Below are 17,727 nucleotides of genomic sequence, written 5' to 3'. Positions count from 1 at the left end.
TTTTTTTTTTTTTCGCTAGCTCTTTTCACACCCCTTTTTATGTGAAAATTATGCCTCCTTTAACTTGAAACAGCCGTTTTTTTTTTGTTTTTTGTTGTGTGTCCCTGCTTTTACAACATCATTCCCGATGCTGCCAAAAAAAAAAAAAAGGGGTGGATGAATAACCCAAATGAACCACCACACCCATACAACTGATCGAAGATCCTTTTGTTAAAATTTCCCGTGCGATCTGTGCATGATCGATCTTGCAGAGGCCACTAAGAACAGAATATATGTGTTGTGTTCACGTTCACATTTGGCTGTTCATTCGGCTGTGCGGTTGGCTATACAACTTTCGCATATTTTTTACGCACAACTTTGCGCACAAGTTATCCGCACATTTTTATCTGTACATCTTATATGCCCATTTTATATGCACAGTTCATATGAACAACTTTTTTTTTTTTTTTTTTTTTTTTTTTTTGTTGCATAGTTAGCCATAATCTTTTTCACAGTGTAGACGTTCATACAATTTTTTTTCCACCAGCACAACCGAGTTGCCCTTTCCCAACAAGTTAGCTTTAAACACACCGCTGCGGGTTGGACACGCATGTCCACCGTTATGGGAAATGTGCAACGCAGAATTTTTTAGGAATTGTCCTTTCCCACAAGAATGTATTTATATACATATTCGCGTGTAAACGAGTCTATAATTGCATACCCCTTGGTACGTGAATGCGTTTTTGAATAACCCCCTTTGCTTGTGAGTGTATTTTTTTCTTATACATCCTCGTGCCACATTACTCAACGCCAACCAACTTATGGTCCTATAAAAAGGCCGTTTTATTGCATAAACATTTTTTTTTTTTTTTTTTTTTGGAGAAATCCTTTTTAAAGTAGCGTTATGTGTACGTAGGAAAAACTGTATTCAATTTTGATGTGTTGTTGTTCGGGGAGGGGGCTACGAATTGTGCTGCTCCGACGTGAACTACTGTGATTCACACCTAGTCGATCTGCGCATGTTCACCAGCGCGTATTCCGCTTTAGGGAAATTATCAAAAGCTCGTGGCTTTTTTTTTTTTTTCGTTGTTGTTTTTGTTGCTTTGTTTCTTTGTTTCTTTTTTTTTTTTTTTTTTTTTTTTTTTTTTTTTTTTTTTTTTTTCAATGTGTTGACGGTGCATGCGCCGCTTCTTTTTGTTCCGCCAAGTGCTCCTTTTTTTTACGTTTTTTCATCTGTCCTATGCCGCTGCTTCGTTTTAACTTAAACACATTTCCTATTCCTGCGTCTTATCTACCTACCATGAAGCTACTGTATAAGCTCTAATTAATTTTTTTTTTTTTTTTTATCCGTTGGCTACCATTATTAAGGTCTTAATTTTTTTTTTTTTTTTGTAATTTATTATAAAGTTGCAATTTTTGTTTTTTAACTTTTTTTTTTTATCTATGTGCGTGTCTGCCTGTCAGCGTGTCCGTTAAGTTTATCCCCTTTGCTTAAAAAGTGTATTCCCCTGTGCCAAGTGAACACTTTTTTTTCCACTGGGCACAGATTGAGGAACATGCTTTAAGTTGAGCTCGGGGTTACGCACACGCAAAAGCGTATTCGCCTCTAAACATCATCATAAACCGACGCAAGGGTACATATGTCCACGTACATCTACACGCAATTGCATACAACTGCAGATTTGCGTGTCAACAAGTAATTGCTTTCAACAGGTTGAAAGCACGCCTGTGGAGGGAAGAAAAGGCTGAGTGTACACACCAGCGAGCACCTTAAATGTATTTTTTTTTTTTTTCGCGCGGCTGTTTCGTTTAACCTGGCTTTCATTTTGAGGGCGATATGCGAGGGGTGGCAGGCTGCACAGTGAGAGAAGCCCACTACCCACGTCCAATCGTATAAAACAAAAACCATCTCCCAATCGAACAGCGCACCTCTAATCGCACGTATTTGGCCGAACTCCCTAATGGATAAGTATGAAGCGGTGAAGAACCTCAAAATTATTTCTACCAGTATTGACGAACACAAGACATGCGCAGGTAGGCGTATGGACCATGGAAGTGGTACGAAGGAAGCAATTAAAAAAAAAAATATGAAAAACAAATATTTGCAATTATTAAAGCATACGACGAATACACGTAACTGTGGTGAGTTGGTCTGCAATCGAAATTGTCGCCATTTGGACCACTTGTCTTCGAAGGAGGAGTTGAATCTCCCCCCCTGCAATGACTGCCTGAACAAGTCATCAATGAGGTTAAAAAATGTGGAGACCTGTGATGGAGTTGGTAAATTAGACGAGACAAGAACCAGCACAGAGTTTCTACGATGTTGTAATGACCCAGTTGAGAATGTGAATCCGGTGACTGGGTTTTTTATTGCTAATAGGAAAGTATGCGCCCAAGAAAGTTCTTCCCCCCCAGGTGGGAACACAAAAGGGAAGGAAAAGACCAATCTGATTAGCTTCTACAAGTATAACAATTTAATTAATAAGAATAAGCAACCAGGAAACGTGGACGCTAGTGCCGCAGGTCTGGTTGGGCTACCAGCAGATGATGAGCAATATACAGTTAAGTGCAGCCTGAATTCCCTAATCTGGAAAAGGCTGCTAAGGAAAGGGTGTGAGTCGTCACAGGAAAACAGTAGCACTTCGTCCACTAGCAAAATATGCCAAGTTGCCTCGAATGAAGATGCAGAATCGTGTAAATTGTATAGGGAGGAGGTGCCAGGGAGGAAGGGTAGTAACTACGCCTTTAAAAATGGCGCAAGAGGAGCCAAAGCAGGGGAATCGCGCATCGATGAGGTTGCCAGGAGAGACCCTGCGGAGAGTGCCCTCATAAATTGTTTCCTGAAAGAGCGTCGTCTTGGTAATAGGATTGTGAGTAGCCGCTTTGGCAAAAGGCAGGAGGGCGACTCGCATGAGAGCCAAACATATGCTATGAAGAGTCATCGAGACGGGGACCCTATTGCACGAAGCAGAAAAGGGAAAGCATCTTCGGAGGAAACATCCCCCAGCAGTTATTGTCTCGGACAAGAGACCACTAATGTTGACCCCTCGCACGTGGATACGAACCGCGGCAAGCTGTTCAAATGTTCCATTAAAACTTCCAGCAACGGTTCGTGCAGTGTATGTGATAGTGGAGTTCCCTGGAGTGATGACCGCCTTGTAGAAGGTAGTTGTGTCTTCTCTCCCGATGACGCACCTACGAACGATAAGGCAGGTCAGGAAAAAAGTTCCAACTGCAGATTTTGTATGCGTAACAAAGACACACGTGCAGGAAGCGATTCGTTCAGTTATGGAGAGCACGCGGCCGTTTTAAAGAGCAAACAGAGGAACAACAACGCAGGAAGAAACGAAAAGAAGGGTTCACAAGAATTGCACACCGAAGGTGCAGTAAGAAAGGGAGGAAGTGGTGGACAAAAAGATGCACATATAGGCAGTACCGCTGTTGAGAAGTACCCCCTGCAGGCGAAGGGTGCGTCGTCTTCCTTCCAACAGAGAGAACATATTTTACACATGGAAGGAAAAATGCTACGTAGAAATGTCAATCCTGCGAAAAAGGCACACAGCGATTCGATGCTTCCCTCCTGCAAAAAAGTGACCACGAGCGAATTACGCAGTAGGGGAAAAAACACCAGTGCAGGTAACATCGCTGAGTGTATAAGGAGAAGTGAGAAGATGGTGCAGTCACGTAGGAGGAGGGTTAAGAGTAGAGGCTCAAGAATGGAGGGTGAATTGTTGAGGCAATCATATAACGACATCAGCTGCTTCTACAAGTGGAGCTGCAAAAATGGGAGAGAACAAGGAAGGGAAAAAAATAAAAAACTCGGGACGGGTACCTTTTATAACAAATTTAAATTGATGAGAATTACAAAGAAGAAATCCATTTTCTGCTACAGTGAGTTTGTGGAGTCGCCAACCCCATCCGACGGGGGGGAATCGAAGGAGGAAGTTCCAAATGGTTGGCCAAACAATGTGTCTCGTAATGATGATGGTGAAGTGGTAGGATATTCGAAACGTCATGGTATATCTAGTGGTGGAGTAAATGGAAGAAGGACCCTCCAACTGCAACAAAAGGCAAAGACATGTCTCTCGTTGGCTTGCCGCAAAACGATCCAGGGGTCATCATCCGTCCCTATTTTAGGAAACGAACATTTTAATTTTTCCATTTTAAAAAAATACAAAAGTCTAGACCGGGTGTTAACATGTGTTAGGGGTAACTCTGGTTATGGTTTGCGCAGTAGGGGAGAGGACAAGCGGTGCCTCTACACAGGGGCGGGGAAGAGTATCACCAAGGTTGTGGGGTCAAACGGGGAAAAAGGATTTGTGAGACAAATGGAGGAGCAAACAGTAGAGAAGATGAAGAAGAAGAAAAAAAAAAAAAAAAAAAAAAACAAAGGAGAAAAACGAAGCGGCGAGCACATGCGGCAGAGTTTCCTCTCTTGGGGAGGAAATTGGGGGACATTTCCCTCCCTCCCGTTCGTGGACGAAGCGTGGTGAAAGCAGGCACACGAATGGGAGCTCCAATGATCATTTTTGTCCTACCCTGTTTAGCTCTCATGGGTTTGGGGTACCTCAGAACGGGGAACTCCACTTAGCGGCAGAGAAAGAATTGAAGCAGATCAGCCAAGGTACATTTAGAGAAAGCATTTCTGGTGGGAACAATCAGATCTGTTCCTCCCCAGTCGGTGATCCATATTGGGGGCGCAGTGGCAGAGATACTCGTGTAGATGGTACGGAAGAAGCGCGTGTTGGTAGGACGAAGGCGCTGTGTGAGGGTCATTTGGCAAACTCTATCACAGCGGAAAAAACTGGTAGCGCCTTTTTTTGTAGTGACAGGAAGAGGGAGTGGTTGAGCGTGAAGAAGGAGGGCAAAAGGAAGACGAAAAAGAAGACGAAGACGGGGGTAGCGGCCAATAGGAAGTGTAGGCATTTTAGGAGTCACTCCAGACACAGCGCGACGAGGGAGAAAAGCCAAGTGGGAAAAGAGCACCAAGGACCATTCTTATTTCTATTCGAAGACGAGGACGAGATCAACCAAACTAGAGGGAACAAGAAAAAAAAACTGAACTCCAAAAACTGGGAGGAAACAAGTCTATTGGAAAGGCTCCACAAAAGTTGCTTCTCATCCAATGGCAGTTCAGAGGATCACAATGGCCAACAGGGGAGAGCATCCCAGTACGTGATAAGTCAGTACCAGCGTGAAGAGGTCGAGAAGCAGGAGGATAAGTGCGAAAAGGAGAAGACAGTCCTAATGAAGGAAGGAAACAGTAAAGACGGAAGGGCCAAGCTTCACGAGGAGGATGCTGCCCATGGGATGACGACGACGACCCCATGCGAACTGAGTTCCTCCATGTGCATGCACTCCAAGTGTACATACTACAATAAGATCTACTGCATCGTGGGGTTGATATACTGTGGAGAAAAATCCCAAGTGTATAAATGTATCAACGTGCTTAACAAGAAGATGTACGCAATGAAGGTGATTGTGAGAGAAGACAGGGATGAAGATCACATGAACGACTTCTTCCAAAAGTATTTATTTTTAAAAAAAAATCGACACAAAAATGTAATACCCATATATGACGTGTTTGGTGAAGACAATTATAATTTTATCGTAATGGAGTATTGTGAGGGGTGTACTCTGTTGGACTACTTCATGTCTTTGGTTCCTGGGTCGCTGCACATTCATGAGATTAAGTATATTATGAAGAACCTTTTGCTGGGGGTGGATTTCCTTCACTCGAACAATATCATCCATAGGGACATAAAGCTAGAAAATATTATGTTTAAGAGGAAGCGGAAGAGAGACTACGAGGGTGAGGAGTTTGGCTCGTGCACACTGCGGGGTGTGCAGCGAAGCGGCATGCAGGGGGGGGCAGACATTGCCGCGGGGCGTCCGGAGCGTACAGGCCGTATAGACCGTCTAGATCGTATTAATCGCTGTGCCCGTGTTGGTGCGCTCCCGGGGGCAGCCCATTCCGAGGGCGCTTTGCAGAGAAGACCTCCCAGTGAGGCAATCCCGGGTGGATCCACCTCCGGGGAGTCCATCCCCAGCGATCTGCTCTCCAGTGGGGTGTACTCGAATGGGGTTTTCTCAAGCGGGATATTCTCCTCCAGCGTGGCGTACTCGAACGGGGCGTCCTCCAATAGTGCACTCTCCAATAGTGCACTCTCCAATGGGGCACTCTCCAGTGATGTTTTATCCCATGGGTGCTACTCGCATGAGGTCCCCGCGCGCACCTCGCTGGAGCGAGCGAGCAGACGCACGTCGACCGTGCTGTCCACCCACTCGAAGCTTTTCGGCTCATCTGAAGGTTCGTCGGACATCTCCAAACAGTCCTCTATAACAGTAAACTCTTTTCATTCCCATGGGTGTGACAGGGAAGAGGACTACTACGGCACAGTGGAAGGGCGGCAACACAACAACTTTAATCGAATGAGCCATGAAGGCAATTACATGCATTCCCCTCTCCTTATGAAGAGGTACAAGTTGTCACGAAGCAAGGGACAGAAAAATATTTCCCTGTTGAGGTTTCAAAAGAACGAAGGAACTAGATGCTCCACATTTAGGGAGCTGACAAAAAATTATAAAACAAAGAAGAGGAGAAGAAAGGAGAGAAATAACTCATTTAATGATCTGTGCTTAATTGACATGGACATGATGGAGAAGGTCATGTCCAGCAAGTTTAGTCCTAATAGAAAATCTGAAGTCATATGTGGAACGGCCCCTTACATGTCTCCTGAATCATTAGATGGGATCATATCAACAGCTAATGATGTTTGGGCTTGTGGCGTCATTTTGTATGCTCTGATGGATGGTCGTTTTCCTTTTCAAATAAGTAATGATATGCCAGTTTCACTGAAGAAGAAGATTTTAATTCACACCAAGCCCAACTTTGATCCGTTCATTTGGCACGACCATCCCGATGTGCTCGACTTGTGTCTGAAGCTGTTGGACCCCAACCCGTTCACGCGCATACAGAACGCAAGGGAGGCGCTGATTCATTACTGCTTCGCGGACATGGTGTAGGGGAGAAGCGGGGCCCAGTTGGATGCATCCTACAGACGAGGGGGTCTCTCCCCCCGTTTGCCGCGCCTGCCTTGTTTGCCACCCCTCACCAATGTGTCTTCCCAATTAAACAATTTTTTTTTTTTTTTTTTTTTTTTTTTTCCCAACTGATGAACCTTTTTTTTTAAAGCAAACCATATGAGAGCAGATCATCGATGACGCTCTCGACGAGAGGTGCACAAATGCTGCATCACTCTTTAAGGGGAACAAGACGTAGCGTTTTTACACTTGCTCCACCGGGGAATCCCATTTCAAATCCTGGTTAGCCATTCAACGTTTCATTTAAAAGGAAAGGAGGAACTCTGGTCAACGTGCACAGCGTAAATGAACCCTCATATGCTTATACGTGCATTACATATTAATGTGGTACGACGTTTTCCCTTTCTTAAGGATAAACAAAAGGGCACTTGGTTGTGTGTATATCCATGACTGGGATGCTGACCAGATGAGGGGGGGGGGGGGGGGAGCTACCACATCATTACATTTTCAAATCGCTCCGAAGTGTAAATGCCAACGTAAGGGGTGGTGGATCTCCAGTTGGTGGGAACTTATTAAGTACTAATTGAAAGCAAATCAATTTTGGGAGATGCAAACTGCATCACGTGTTCAGTCCTGTGAGACAGCTTATATGGGAGTGCCCCTGTTCGGATAAGCCAATTGATTCAAAAAAAAATGAAAAAGACACTTCGATGCAAAGTGGACAATGCAGTATAGAATAATCACTCCGACTGCAGGTACAGACAAAAGAGAGGGGGTAACAATTAACAAGCCAGCTAAATTGGTAAAAGGGATGAAGTCAAAGAGGGAGAAGGACCATCCGTGGTTAGAGATCCTTCACGTGTTGTGGGTCGGCAAAATGGGTAGCTTTCTTTTGCGCAGTTAACTGGGCTACTACGCTACTGCGCTATTACGCTTCTTTGCGAAATTTTTTTTCTTCTTCTGACATCGAGGCCACGAGGACACAAACAATACACCAGGCTGGAATCTCCGCTTCGCACACCCATTCCGTTTCATATTAGCAAGTATTTTTTTTAAACTTGTTCAACTCCTCCTTGATGGAATTCACCTGATGGGGCAGGAAGGAGAAACTAAAGGGAGTGTCGGGAGCACTTTTAAAGCGAGGAAGGTGCACTAAAAGGGAATGGTCCCATTGGCGACTTTCCCTGCATTTACCTCGGAGCATTTTTCTATATCCTCCATTAGCTGTGTGTACTGGTCTACTCTTTCTGCGTGGAGGGTGGTGGAACGTTTTTGTGCATTGCATCAGTGCGTAGACGGTACGCATGGCTTAGCCCAATTAACCAAACTGGAGTGCATAACACATTTGTGGTAAAAAGACCAATTGGTAACTCACCCCTGAGTTGTATGTTTTCCTTCTGGACATGAATGAGTGAAGCATTCAGTGCGACTAATTTTTCTTCCTGTTAGGATAGGGGAAGGGGTGTGTAAAAAAAAAAAAAAAAAAACGGAAGGAATGAATTTGACTTAGCTGTGTATATGCCTTTTAACACAAAAGATGAGGCATTTTTACAAAATCTGCACTCCATCACATTCCCTTTCACCACGTACCATTTGATGATCTATCGCGTCCTTGTTCCTTTCCACGAGGTTTATATTTTGCGCCTTGAGCATTTCGTTCTGTTGATAGAGTTGGAAGTTGGCGTCCTGAAGGAAAGGGTGGGTGGGTATCCGTCACTCAGCTGTTGCGCGTCCATATGAAAGGGGAACAGACGTGACATGGGGCGCAATGTGCTTATGTACAGAACCTCCCCCCTCATATTCATACGCAGGCTTACCACTGCCTCCTGGTACTTCTTCGAAATGGAGTTCCTCTCGCGGGCCAAGTTCTTATGATCCTCGATCAAGTTAGCGACGAAGATTTGCTGGGTGCTCGTGAGGCTTCCCAATTTCTGCATGTGATGGAAGTGGGACATTATTTACTTGTTCGTTTTTGCATCCCTCTCCCTCGATCCATTTTTCATTTTTTTTTTTTCCTGACTCACCTTGTACAGGTCATCATCTTCGTAAAACAACTCCAGCGTCTGCCTCAGGGGGGCTCTCCCGGAGGTCCTTCGAAAAGGGAAAAAGCAGTCCATTCGACGCTATATAGATTTGTGCAGAGGGGCAACTTACCACCCATCATGTATGGCATACGACCATGATGGACAAATACTTTTCATTCGAAATTGCAAAGCGGAAGGAATGCAAACTGGGGGAGAGAGCGTCTTTAAAAATAAAAGAAGAAGTCTCTTAGTCTATTAATTTCTCTCTTCCCGTTTAATTCTCTTACATGAATGAATGCTCTTTCGACTTCATGTGCAGCCATTCGTTTTCGTAAAAGTGGGACTTTTTATTCTCTGCGCTCACGAATGCTGCCTGCACGTTTTTTTTTTTTTTGTGTGTGTAAAGGGGAGGGGAGGCACATTTAGTTTGTTTCGCGGCTCGTACAATTCATTTGTGATATACACCATTGGGGTGATTCACTTGTGTGGCTTGCACATAGGGAGGGAAGGTCTTCCCAAATGGTGTCACCCTTTGGAGGAGTAATTAACCCGATTGGTACCCGCCCCGCTTGCTGTCTCTTTTTACCTGTGTCTCGAGTGCCTTCCTATACTCTAATTCCACGTTTTTTTTATTCTCCAAAGACTTCAGTAGGTATTTTTTTTCATTTTCTAAGTTCCGGATTTTGCGTAGAAGGCTTTCAACGGGGTAGTCCGTATTGAGGGGGTCATCTGATGGAAGAAAACGAGGGGTTTATTTTGAAAATTTCTTTTCTTTTTTGCCTTGTCTCATTCGGCTGATGTAACGATGAGGAGAGCATGTATGCAGTGTATGTGTGTGTGTGGGGGGGGGGGGAAAGCCAATGTACTGGTCTGTTGCCCATTACCGAAATTGTTGCAGTTAAGTGTGACGCGATCCGCAGGGGGAAGACCTCTACCAGGTGCACAGACTGGCATTCTGAGTTTTTCCACCTCTTCAGGTAGGTGCGAGTGAGGGTATTCATTCAGGGGGTCGTCGTCCCTCTTGGGGGCACATACCAACTGTGGTTCGTCCTGCTTCGAACCATTTTGGTTGCGCGTGAAATTTTCGATGATCTGCTCTTCACTTAAGCGGAACTCGTTTAAAGCGTTACTTAGGCACGAGTAAATCATGTTGAACAATTTATAGCGGTAATTTAGGGGAAAAACATAAAGAAAAAAAGGCGAAGTCGTTTCACTGCGCGCATGCACGTTTGTCTTGTAAGTAATGTAGACCTTTCTGCGATGAAACTCGGAAGGGGTTTCTTAATTTTTCCCTCCAATAAATGCAAAAATGTGCGGGCATTCTCCTTTTACTGTGCATGGACAGGGTTCACAAATATTCACACATATAGACAGAGACATACGTACAAGTGCTTACGCGACATGGAGGGGAGTGTACTTCTTCGGCAGGCCTCAGATTAATTCTGTGTGCAGATCGAACTTGCGCGTTCCCGCGGAGGGAAACATAATTGTGCGCATAGGTGAGTTCATAATTATGCACACATATTTAGATGTATTTTTTTTTTTTTTTTTTTTTTGTTCCAGCTAGCTTTAAAAATAGCTATGAAATAGTTAAAAAGGGGTAATTTTTTTATTTTTTTTTCTGAACAGGAAATAATTTTTTTTTTTTGTTTTTACCCTGTGTGCATGGGTGCTTTATGCGAACATTCCCAAATTGGAAAACAACATAGACAAGGGGGGTGAGGGGATAAGTCTGGACTTTGCGCTGGTGCGTAATTTTAACCGTTCGTTGGAGAATAGGAAAAAAAGGGGGAGAAGGTGCCTCATCCGGGAACAGTGAACACCACGTGAAATTCACCCGGTCGGATTTCTGCAAACCCGTTTGTTCATTTCTGCGAGGAATGGATGCCACTCCAGCGCAATTGTGGGGTGTTATAAAAAAAAGAGGTGAAACTTAGCAACAAAACTGCATCGTATATGTTGCTTTTTTTTTTTTTTTTTTTTTTGCGGAGACGGTACGAACACAGGTCCTCAGGTTGGACGGGAAAACCGCACGTTTGACGCATACACGAGGATGTTTCCTTATATGAACAGCCGCCACCTGCGAACACGCGGAAGCGTAACATACGTTTGCTTTTCCAAAGGTTGAAACACTTCCCTGGAGGTTTGGCCTCCATTCTTCAAACCATTTAACCGAACAGTGATGAACTAACACCTTTTCCGAGCAAGTTGATTAAATGAGCTGAACTTGAGCAGGGGCACAGGTTTTAAGTACCACTTTTTAAAATATACACCCCCACCTCTGCTACGTCTTAACCTTTTTGCAAACAATTGGAAAAATGAATTCCACAATCAGGTTTGGGCATTTGTTTAATTTTTTTTTTTTTTTTACGCGCCGGGGACTGTACATTCCTCTCTACAGTGTCCAACTTGGATTTGTTTCCCCTTTTTTGTTCCAACTACCGTTTTGCATTTGTTCAAATCCGTTTACTTTCATTTTGCATTTTTTTTTTTTCTTTTGCCAACGCGGTGTTTTTTTTTTTTTTTTTTTTTTTCCTTCAATTGCGAGGGAAATTTCGCCTCTGCAGAGGGAGCCATTCTTTCTTTTTTTTTTTTTTTTTACAACACAGATGGATTAGTTCGCACAACTGTAAAAAATAAATATTCATGAAAATAGGTTCTCCATGAAAGACAAATTTCTCGTTCAAGTTGCGACTATTGGTATATATGTGTACATCCATCCCACCCCCTCCTGTTGCGGGAACTTTTCCCAAACGGGGGGGCAGCTTCAGCGTTCCTCCCTTTTAAGGTGTATGTGTGTTTGTGTCACTTGGTTCAAAAGGCTGTGCAACGGTAAACGTGAAAATAGGAGCAACGTTGTAATTGCGAAATTTTTGTTCCAAATGGCTACGACAGCAAAAAAAAAAAAAATTACAGAATTGGATAATTGCCCTTTTTTTTTTTTTTTTTTTTTTTTTTTTTTTTTCTCTCCCTCTCCCTAAAATTTTGCTGATTGGCCGGTCGTTCATGGATGTAGCAAAAACGATTGCATATGTTATTAAGTGTGCCGTGCGCATGGTGGACTGATCATCTGTTTAAAACCTTTTACGTAGGACGTACTTATTCGAAAGTGCACAGTTTTTTTTTACAATGGTAACAACCTGCGCGGATGTTCTTCTTCCCCCACGCGCACAGCGGTTAGTGTTTAGGAGTGCGTTACGAAGCGAAACCATTTCCTAGGCGCGCGCCACCATTCCAAATATTTATTGTATTTATTATTATGGGTAACTATACGCATTATATCTGCGTACGCCAATTTTTTTTTTTTTTTTTTTGGACCATCTTCTACATTTTTTCTTATAAAGGGATTTGCCAAATGCTTTCCCGAACAAAATATATATGCGCATGACATTATGCGATTATGCACGTGATATAATATATGTTTTCTGATGCTGCGCGGCCGCCAGTTACGCTATTTCTACCTGTTCGTTTTTTTTTTTTTTTTTTTTTTTTTTTTTTTTTGTTTTTTTTCTTGGAGATTTTTTTTTTATGCGATTCTGCCAAGTATATAATAATTATTATAATTATAATAATTATGCTTAGCAGTAACTACAATACGAGAGAATTCATTGTATTCTCAGTGTATATATATACGTGAAAGGTTTATCTACATTTCACGGCCACGAATTAACTTTTTTGATTCCATCTATTTTTTTTTTTTTTTTTTTTTTTCCCCTGCCTAGGGGTGACATATGTACAATTTAAAAGCATTCGTGAGGTGCGTGTTTTTTGAGTCCTTACATATCGTGCATCTGTTTGCCCGTAGAGGGTATGCGCAATTTGTTTGTGTTTTCCTAGTGCTATCCGCCGAGCGGCTTCGGCTTTAGTAATAGTATCAACCAAACAACATCGGCTGAGTATAGTGTTACCCGCCAAGCAACCTTCGCCTGGGAGGACTCACCCCCACTTTGTTCTCATTCGCATCCGCTTGACAGCACACGGACCACGCGTGCTGACACTTCTCTCTACATATCTTTGTGTTTTACGTTCGCATGTACGCGTGCGGCACCCCTTTCGCCTAAACCATGAATTTGAGCTTTTCTTTGTTTTATCAAACATAAAAGCTCAAATCCGATGAGGTTCTCGCGCCTACAATGAAACTCACACAAAAAAAAGAGGCGAACGTCCACAAACGCCAATGAGTTATGCGTCGCGCATTTCGAACCATATGCCGCCGTTGCCCGTAAATCGCTTGCGCACGAAAAAGACCCGTTCCCGAAAAACCCGTCCTCAAAAATGGTGCAGTTTGTGAACAATTTTTTCAGCAAGTGTAGGGAGCATATCGCACGCAAGCTGACCATTTCGAACAGGAGGAAGATCTATATCATTAACAACAGCTTGTTTTTGTCCTTCATTCTGTTTTACATGTCCTACTTTTTCTTCATCAATGGGATTATTAACCCCGCGGTCAAGATCGTCTTTCACGGAAGTAAGTGGAGCGACGTGCGGCGTTCACGGCTAAATCCATCCCCGTGTGCACGAGACACCTCTCTGCAGTAACCCCGAATTAATTGCCCCCCCTCTTTTTTTTTCCCGCCCCCCCCTCAGATATAATAGCGGACACTACGCAGGTGTACGAGAATTCCATCCTGGAGTCAATATGGCTTTTGTTCAAGAGCAAAAGTTACTTCAACATGGGCATGCTGCTGTTCTTTTCGATAATCATCCCCATTTTAAAATTAATAATGGTGAGTGACAATTTTTACTGCTTCTTCAAGTTATATAATTTGAGTTTGCAGCATGAGGAAGAAGAAAAGGAAGAAGAGGAAGATGACATATTTTTTATTAACACAGTGAATGAAAATGAGCAATTTATTTTAAAAAAATTTAGCATCCTAAGTTCCATTTCAAGATTTCAATTTGTGGACGTTTTAATTTCGCTGTTCATTGTGTCCTCTTTAAATTTGTATTTGTTGGAGGCCAAGATTTTAAATGGGGCATATCACTTTTTAAATTATTGTCTCTTGTCTACCATTTCGTCTTTCTTCCTCCTTACGCTCACGTCACTTAAAATTAGTATATTTAAAAGGGGAAACATAAAAATATATGCGTTGCCTACGGAGAAGCGTTTGAGTTTGCGCAACAGTCTGCAGCAGGATAGGAGAGACAACAGGGTGTTGGATTGTGTGAAGGGGGAAGGGGTGGCTTCCCATGCACAATTGGGAAACGGGAACGACAACTCACCCATAGGTAAAGGGAATAAAACTCGTTTAACACCTGTGGGGGGAGAAAACAACGTTGAAGAAGGTGAGGAGCATGGAAGTAATGATGGAGGAAATGACCCACAACAGGATCATTCCACTTTACAACAGGGAGTGGACTTGACAGGTGTTACAAAGAATAAGCAGAAAGGCGGGAAAAAGAAAGTTTCCCACGAAGGGATGACCATGTCGGAAGATCATGTAGCAGGAGCAACAGGAATAATTAATCATCGTGGAGTGTATCAGCGTACAGTGTACCCTCGTTATAATGTGCCCATGCCGAATGTGCATCACCAAGGGGCACAACAACGTGTAATTCAATATAGTAATGGAGGGATGCAGAAAGGGAGTTGTAATTGGAAAGGAGAAGGAGAGATGATAGGATATGATCATGAAGATGTAAATAGTAGTTTGAATGAAAAAGGAGGAGTGGTGAATACAAAAAAAGTAAATGTAGAATCAACAACACAATTTCAACCACACGAAAGATATGAGAAACAACTCTTATGTTATAACAAGCTTCAAACATTAAACAATATAAACTACCTGTACAAAGTCATGAAAAATAATGAAGCATATATATATTTAAAAAAGAAAAAATTTAACGCCTTGTTGAAGACAAATTTCCATCATTGCAGATTAAATAAGATCAAAATATGGTATGCCTGTTTCCTATTCTTGTTCCTCTGTTTGTGTGTATACCTAATAACAGCGGTGGAATGTAGCATGGTTGGCATATACATATATTTGAGTTACTTCAACTTCAACGTGGAAGGGGTCTTAATCGATTTCATTGACATGCTGAACATTTTAAAATTGAAAATAAACAGAAGTTATATTTACCCGTTCTTCGTGATGTTACCATTTATCTTCCCAGTGATAATTGGAGTGTCTTTTTTTTTGAGTGTATTATTTATGAATTTATATTATGTAAATTTTTCTCGTGGGTACAAGAAGATGTGTGCAATGAATGACGACGAGTTGGTCTTCAGTCCTGAGGTGGAAGACAATCAGAAGATGATGGTATCAGAGCGTTACAATTATTTATATATAAAAAAAGAAATTGAAAAAAATGATCGTTTATCCAACACGTCGGATGATCTGACGTCTCCAAATAACAGTACCATTTCAAGTAGCAAAAGTGAAGATATAAATACGAGTTTTATTTTCAGTAGGCTTTTAAATTTTTATTTTTCAGTCTCTGTGTTTTTCACCACCATATGTTCCTTCTGTATGCATATATCCTTGGGGGAAATTATTTCTATCTCTTTGTTGACCTTTTATCAAATTGTCAAGCACACCAATAATTTAAACATATTGGTTTTATACAAAAGCAATACAATAAAATTTTGCAAATTTTTACTATTCGTTGTGTATGGATTGTTGTGTCTGTCGATCAACCTGTACGTCACTCAGTGGGAACTGTATGTGAAGAAATTGAAGAAGACGAAGAAGAGGATTGCGCTTTTTCAAAATAATCGCTACAGTGAAATTGTTGACTTAAATATTCAGAAGCACGAACATTGGCACGTCCCCATCTACTCTTACTTTTTTCAATTTTTGTTGAAGAAGGAGGAACCCTTTTTCTCCTCCACGATAAAGCACAATCACATAACGAAAGAGCGCACGGACACTGTACAGACTATGATGATGTACCGCGTGTACGAAAATGACACCAGTCTGGGGTACCAAAACACGCGTGTGGATAATGATGAGATGATCGAGTTCAACATTATGTCGGAGAGGGGCTCCCAGGTTAGCGACGAGGAGGGGGGACGACTGCGTCTTGCTCGAACGACCACAGCGAGGACAGAAGCGACGACTGAAGGGACAACCGCAGTGACCGTCGTAGCGACAAGGGAAGTGCGAACGGACGTGGGAACGGAAATGCCACGAGAAGAACATACAGGGGTGAGAAGCCCTGATCAAGATGAATGCTTTGTGAACAGCGGAACAGTACACATTCCGCTAAGTACCCCCAGTGATGGTTTGGGTGGCGGTGAAAAGGGACTCTCCTCAGCAGAGGCGGAGGATCAGGAGGAAGGTAATAATTCGCCCAGTGTAGGGGCTGTTGCGGTGGCCTCTGAAAGTTCAGACGCCCCGGTTAAAGCAGAAAACGGAAACGATGGAGGGGTAACTACCTCTGGAGGAGAAAATCAAATGGACGAAACGGAATCAGGGGAAGACTCCAAAAAAGGAACAACATTTAAAAGTGACCCGACGGGATATTTGAAAAATATGATGCCTATAAAATCCATTTTACTATTCCATCTGGAGAAAAGGAAAAAGAAAAAGACCAAGAGAGGTGGTGATGGAGGTGGAGGAGGAGGAAGAGGTTTTGGCGGCCTTATGGAAAGACTACTGAGGAAATTACTAGGCGTGGGAAATTCAGAAAAAATATCAAGAATGATAATTTTGGTGCATGGATTCCTTTTTGTGTTAATTTTCATCAGCACGTTCATGGTGTTTTTTAAGAGGGAAGGTATATTCCGCTTCAACATGAATGCAGTGAATAAAAGGCTTAACAACTTTTTCAAGTCGGCCCATTTTCATTCGCTCATTCCAAACAGCATAGGCAAGTGCAAAACGAAGAAGTATTTGGCCAAGGAACCCTGTTACAATATCGGCCATATTTATCACGAGGAAAAAACATTTTACCATGCCACTCTGCTGTTCTTGCAAGGAATCAGTTCCATCAAAATAGCAAATATACATTTCTACTATGAAAAAGGAAAGTACAATTTAATTTTGGATGGGCACTTCAAGCATATAATTGGTCCGCTTTTCTTAAAGCTGTGTATCGGAACGAATTTTTGTCCCATCAGTACCTATGCCTTTCTCATTGGAAGCAAACCCACCTTCTCCATCACCATGTCTGCTCACTGCAATGACAGGCTGGCTCCGAACTACATCACGGACATTGTGGTAAAGGATTTGAAGATAACAAAAATTGAGGTCATCAAACACAATGACATAATTGAAAATGTGGATATACAATTGGATGACGTACAGGAGCGTGTGCAGGAGAAGGTCAACAGTATGCTTGCTGAACGTAAGCGTTTCATTTTGTGGAAGAGGCACAAGTACAACTTGGAAGGATTTATAAATTATTTGATTTCGAAGAATGCCTTAGCCGGATTTACCTGCAGACCAATGAATTACCATGAGTTGTGACGAATTTTTATTGTGTGCAAAATTCGACTAGCCATTTGATCGAAGTGTTCCCGCAGTAGCTTTTTTTTTTTTTTTTTTTTTTGCGCTAGATATGTGGACGGGCAGCGCGGCACACAAATTTCGTTCGACCTGTTTGGCAGATCAGTGTCGCTGGTCACCACACAACGGTGGAGCAAATTTTTTGTGCCGAGCTGTACCCCTCCACACACACCAGTTCAGATCCTGAAGCATTTATTAAATTAAAAAAAAAAAAAAAAAAAAAAAAA

The 17,727-nt window shown here is 42.5% G+C and overlaps 3 protein-coding genes across 3 annotated transcripts; 2 read left to right on the top strand and 1 right to left on the bottom strand.

Annotated features, from left to right (window-relative positions):
- Window positions 1-1,940: 1,940 nt before the first annotated feature.
- On the top strand, window positions 1,941-7,005 carry AK88_05071 (serine/threonine protein kinase; the record flags this gene model as incomplete). The annotated part of the gene is made up of 2 exons (XM_012482673.1): window positions 1,941-4,322; window positions 4,465-7,005. The coding sequence occupies 2 exons, from the start codon at window positions 1,941-1,943 to the stop codon at window positions 7,003-7,005; spliced, it is 4,923 nt and encodes a 1,640-aa protein (XP_012338096.1).
- Window positions 7,006-8,059: 1,054 nt separating this feature from the next.
- Window positions 8,060-10,196, bottom strand: AK88_05070 (uncharacterized protein; the record flags this gene model as incomplete). Its single annotated transcript, XM_012482672.1, has 9 exons — window positions 8,060-8,110; window positions 8,218-8,270; window positions 8,399-8,465; window positions 8,614-8,709; window positions 8,841-8,954; window positions 9,048-9,114; window positions 9,335-9,420; window positions 9,634-9,776; window positions 9,932-10,196. The coding sequence occupies 9 exons, from the start codon at window positions 10,194-10,196 to the stop codon at window positions 8,060-8,062; spliced, it is 942 nt and encodes a 313-aa protein (XP_012338095.1).
- Window positions 10,197-13,322: 3,126 nt separating this feature from the next.
- Window positions 13,323-17,461, top strand: AK88_05069 (uncharacterized protein; the record flags this gene model as incomplete). The annotated part of the gene is made up of 2 exons (XM_012482671.1): window positions 13,323-13,515; window positions 13,635-17,461. 2 exons carry the CDS (start codon window positions 13,323-13,325, stop codon window positions 17,459-17,461), a joined length of 4,020 nt encoding a protein of 1,339 aa, XP_012338094.1.
- Between the last annotated feature and the right edge of the window lie 266 nt (window positions 17,462-17,727).

This window comes from Plasmodium fragile (assembly GCF_000956335.1).
Source record: "Plasmodium fragile strain nilgiri unplaced genomic scaffold supercont1.92, whole genome shotgun sequence".
NCBI lineage: Eukaryota > Apicomplexa > Aconoidasida > Haemosporida > Plasmodiidae > Plasmodium > Plasmodium fragile.
The sequence above is the reverse complement of the archived record's forward strand: the minus strand, read 5'-3'. Positions and strand labels throughout refer to the sequence as shown.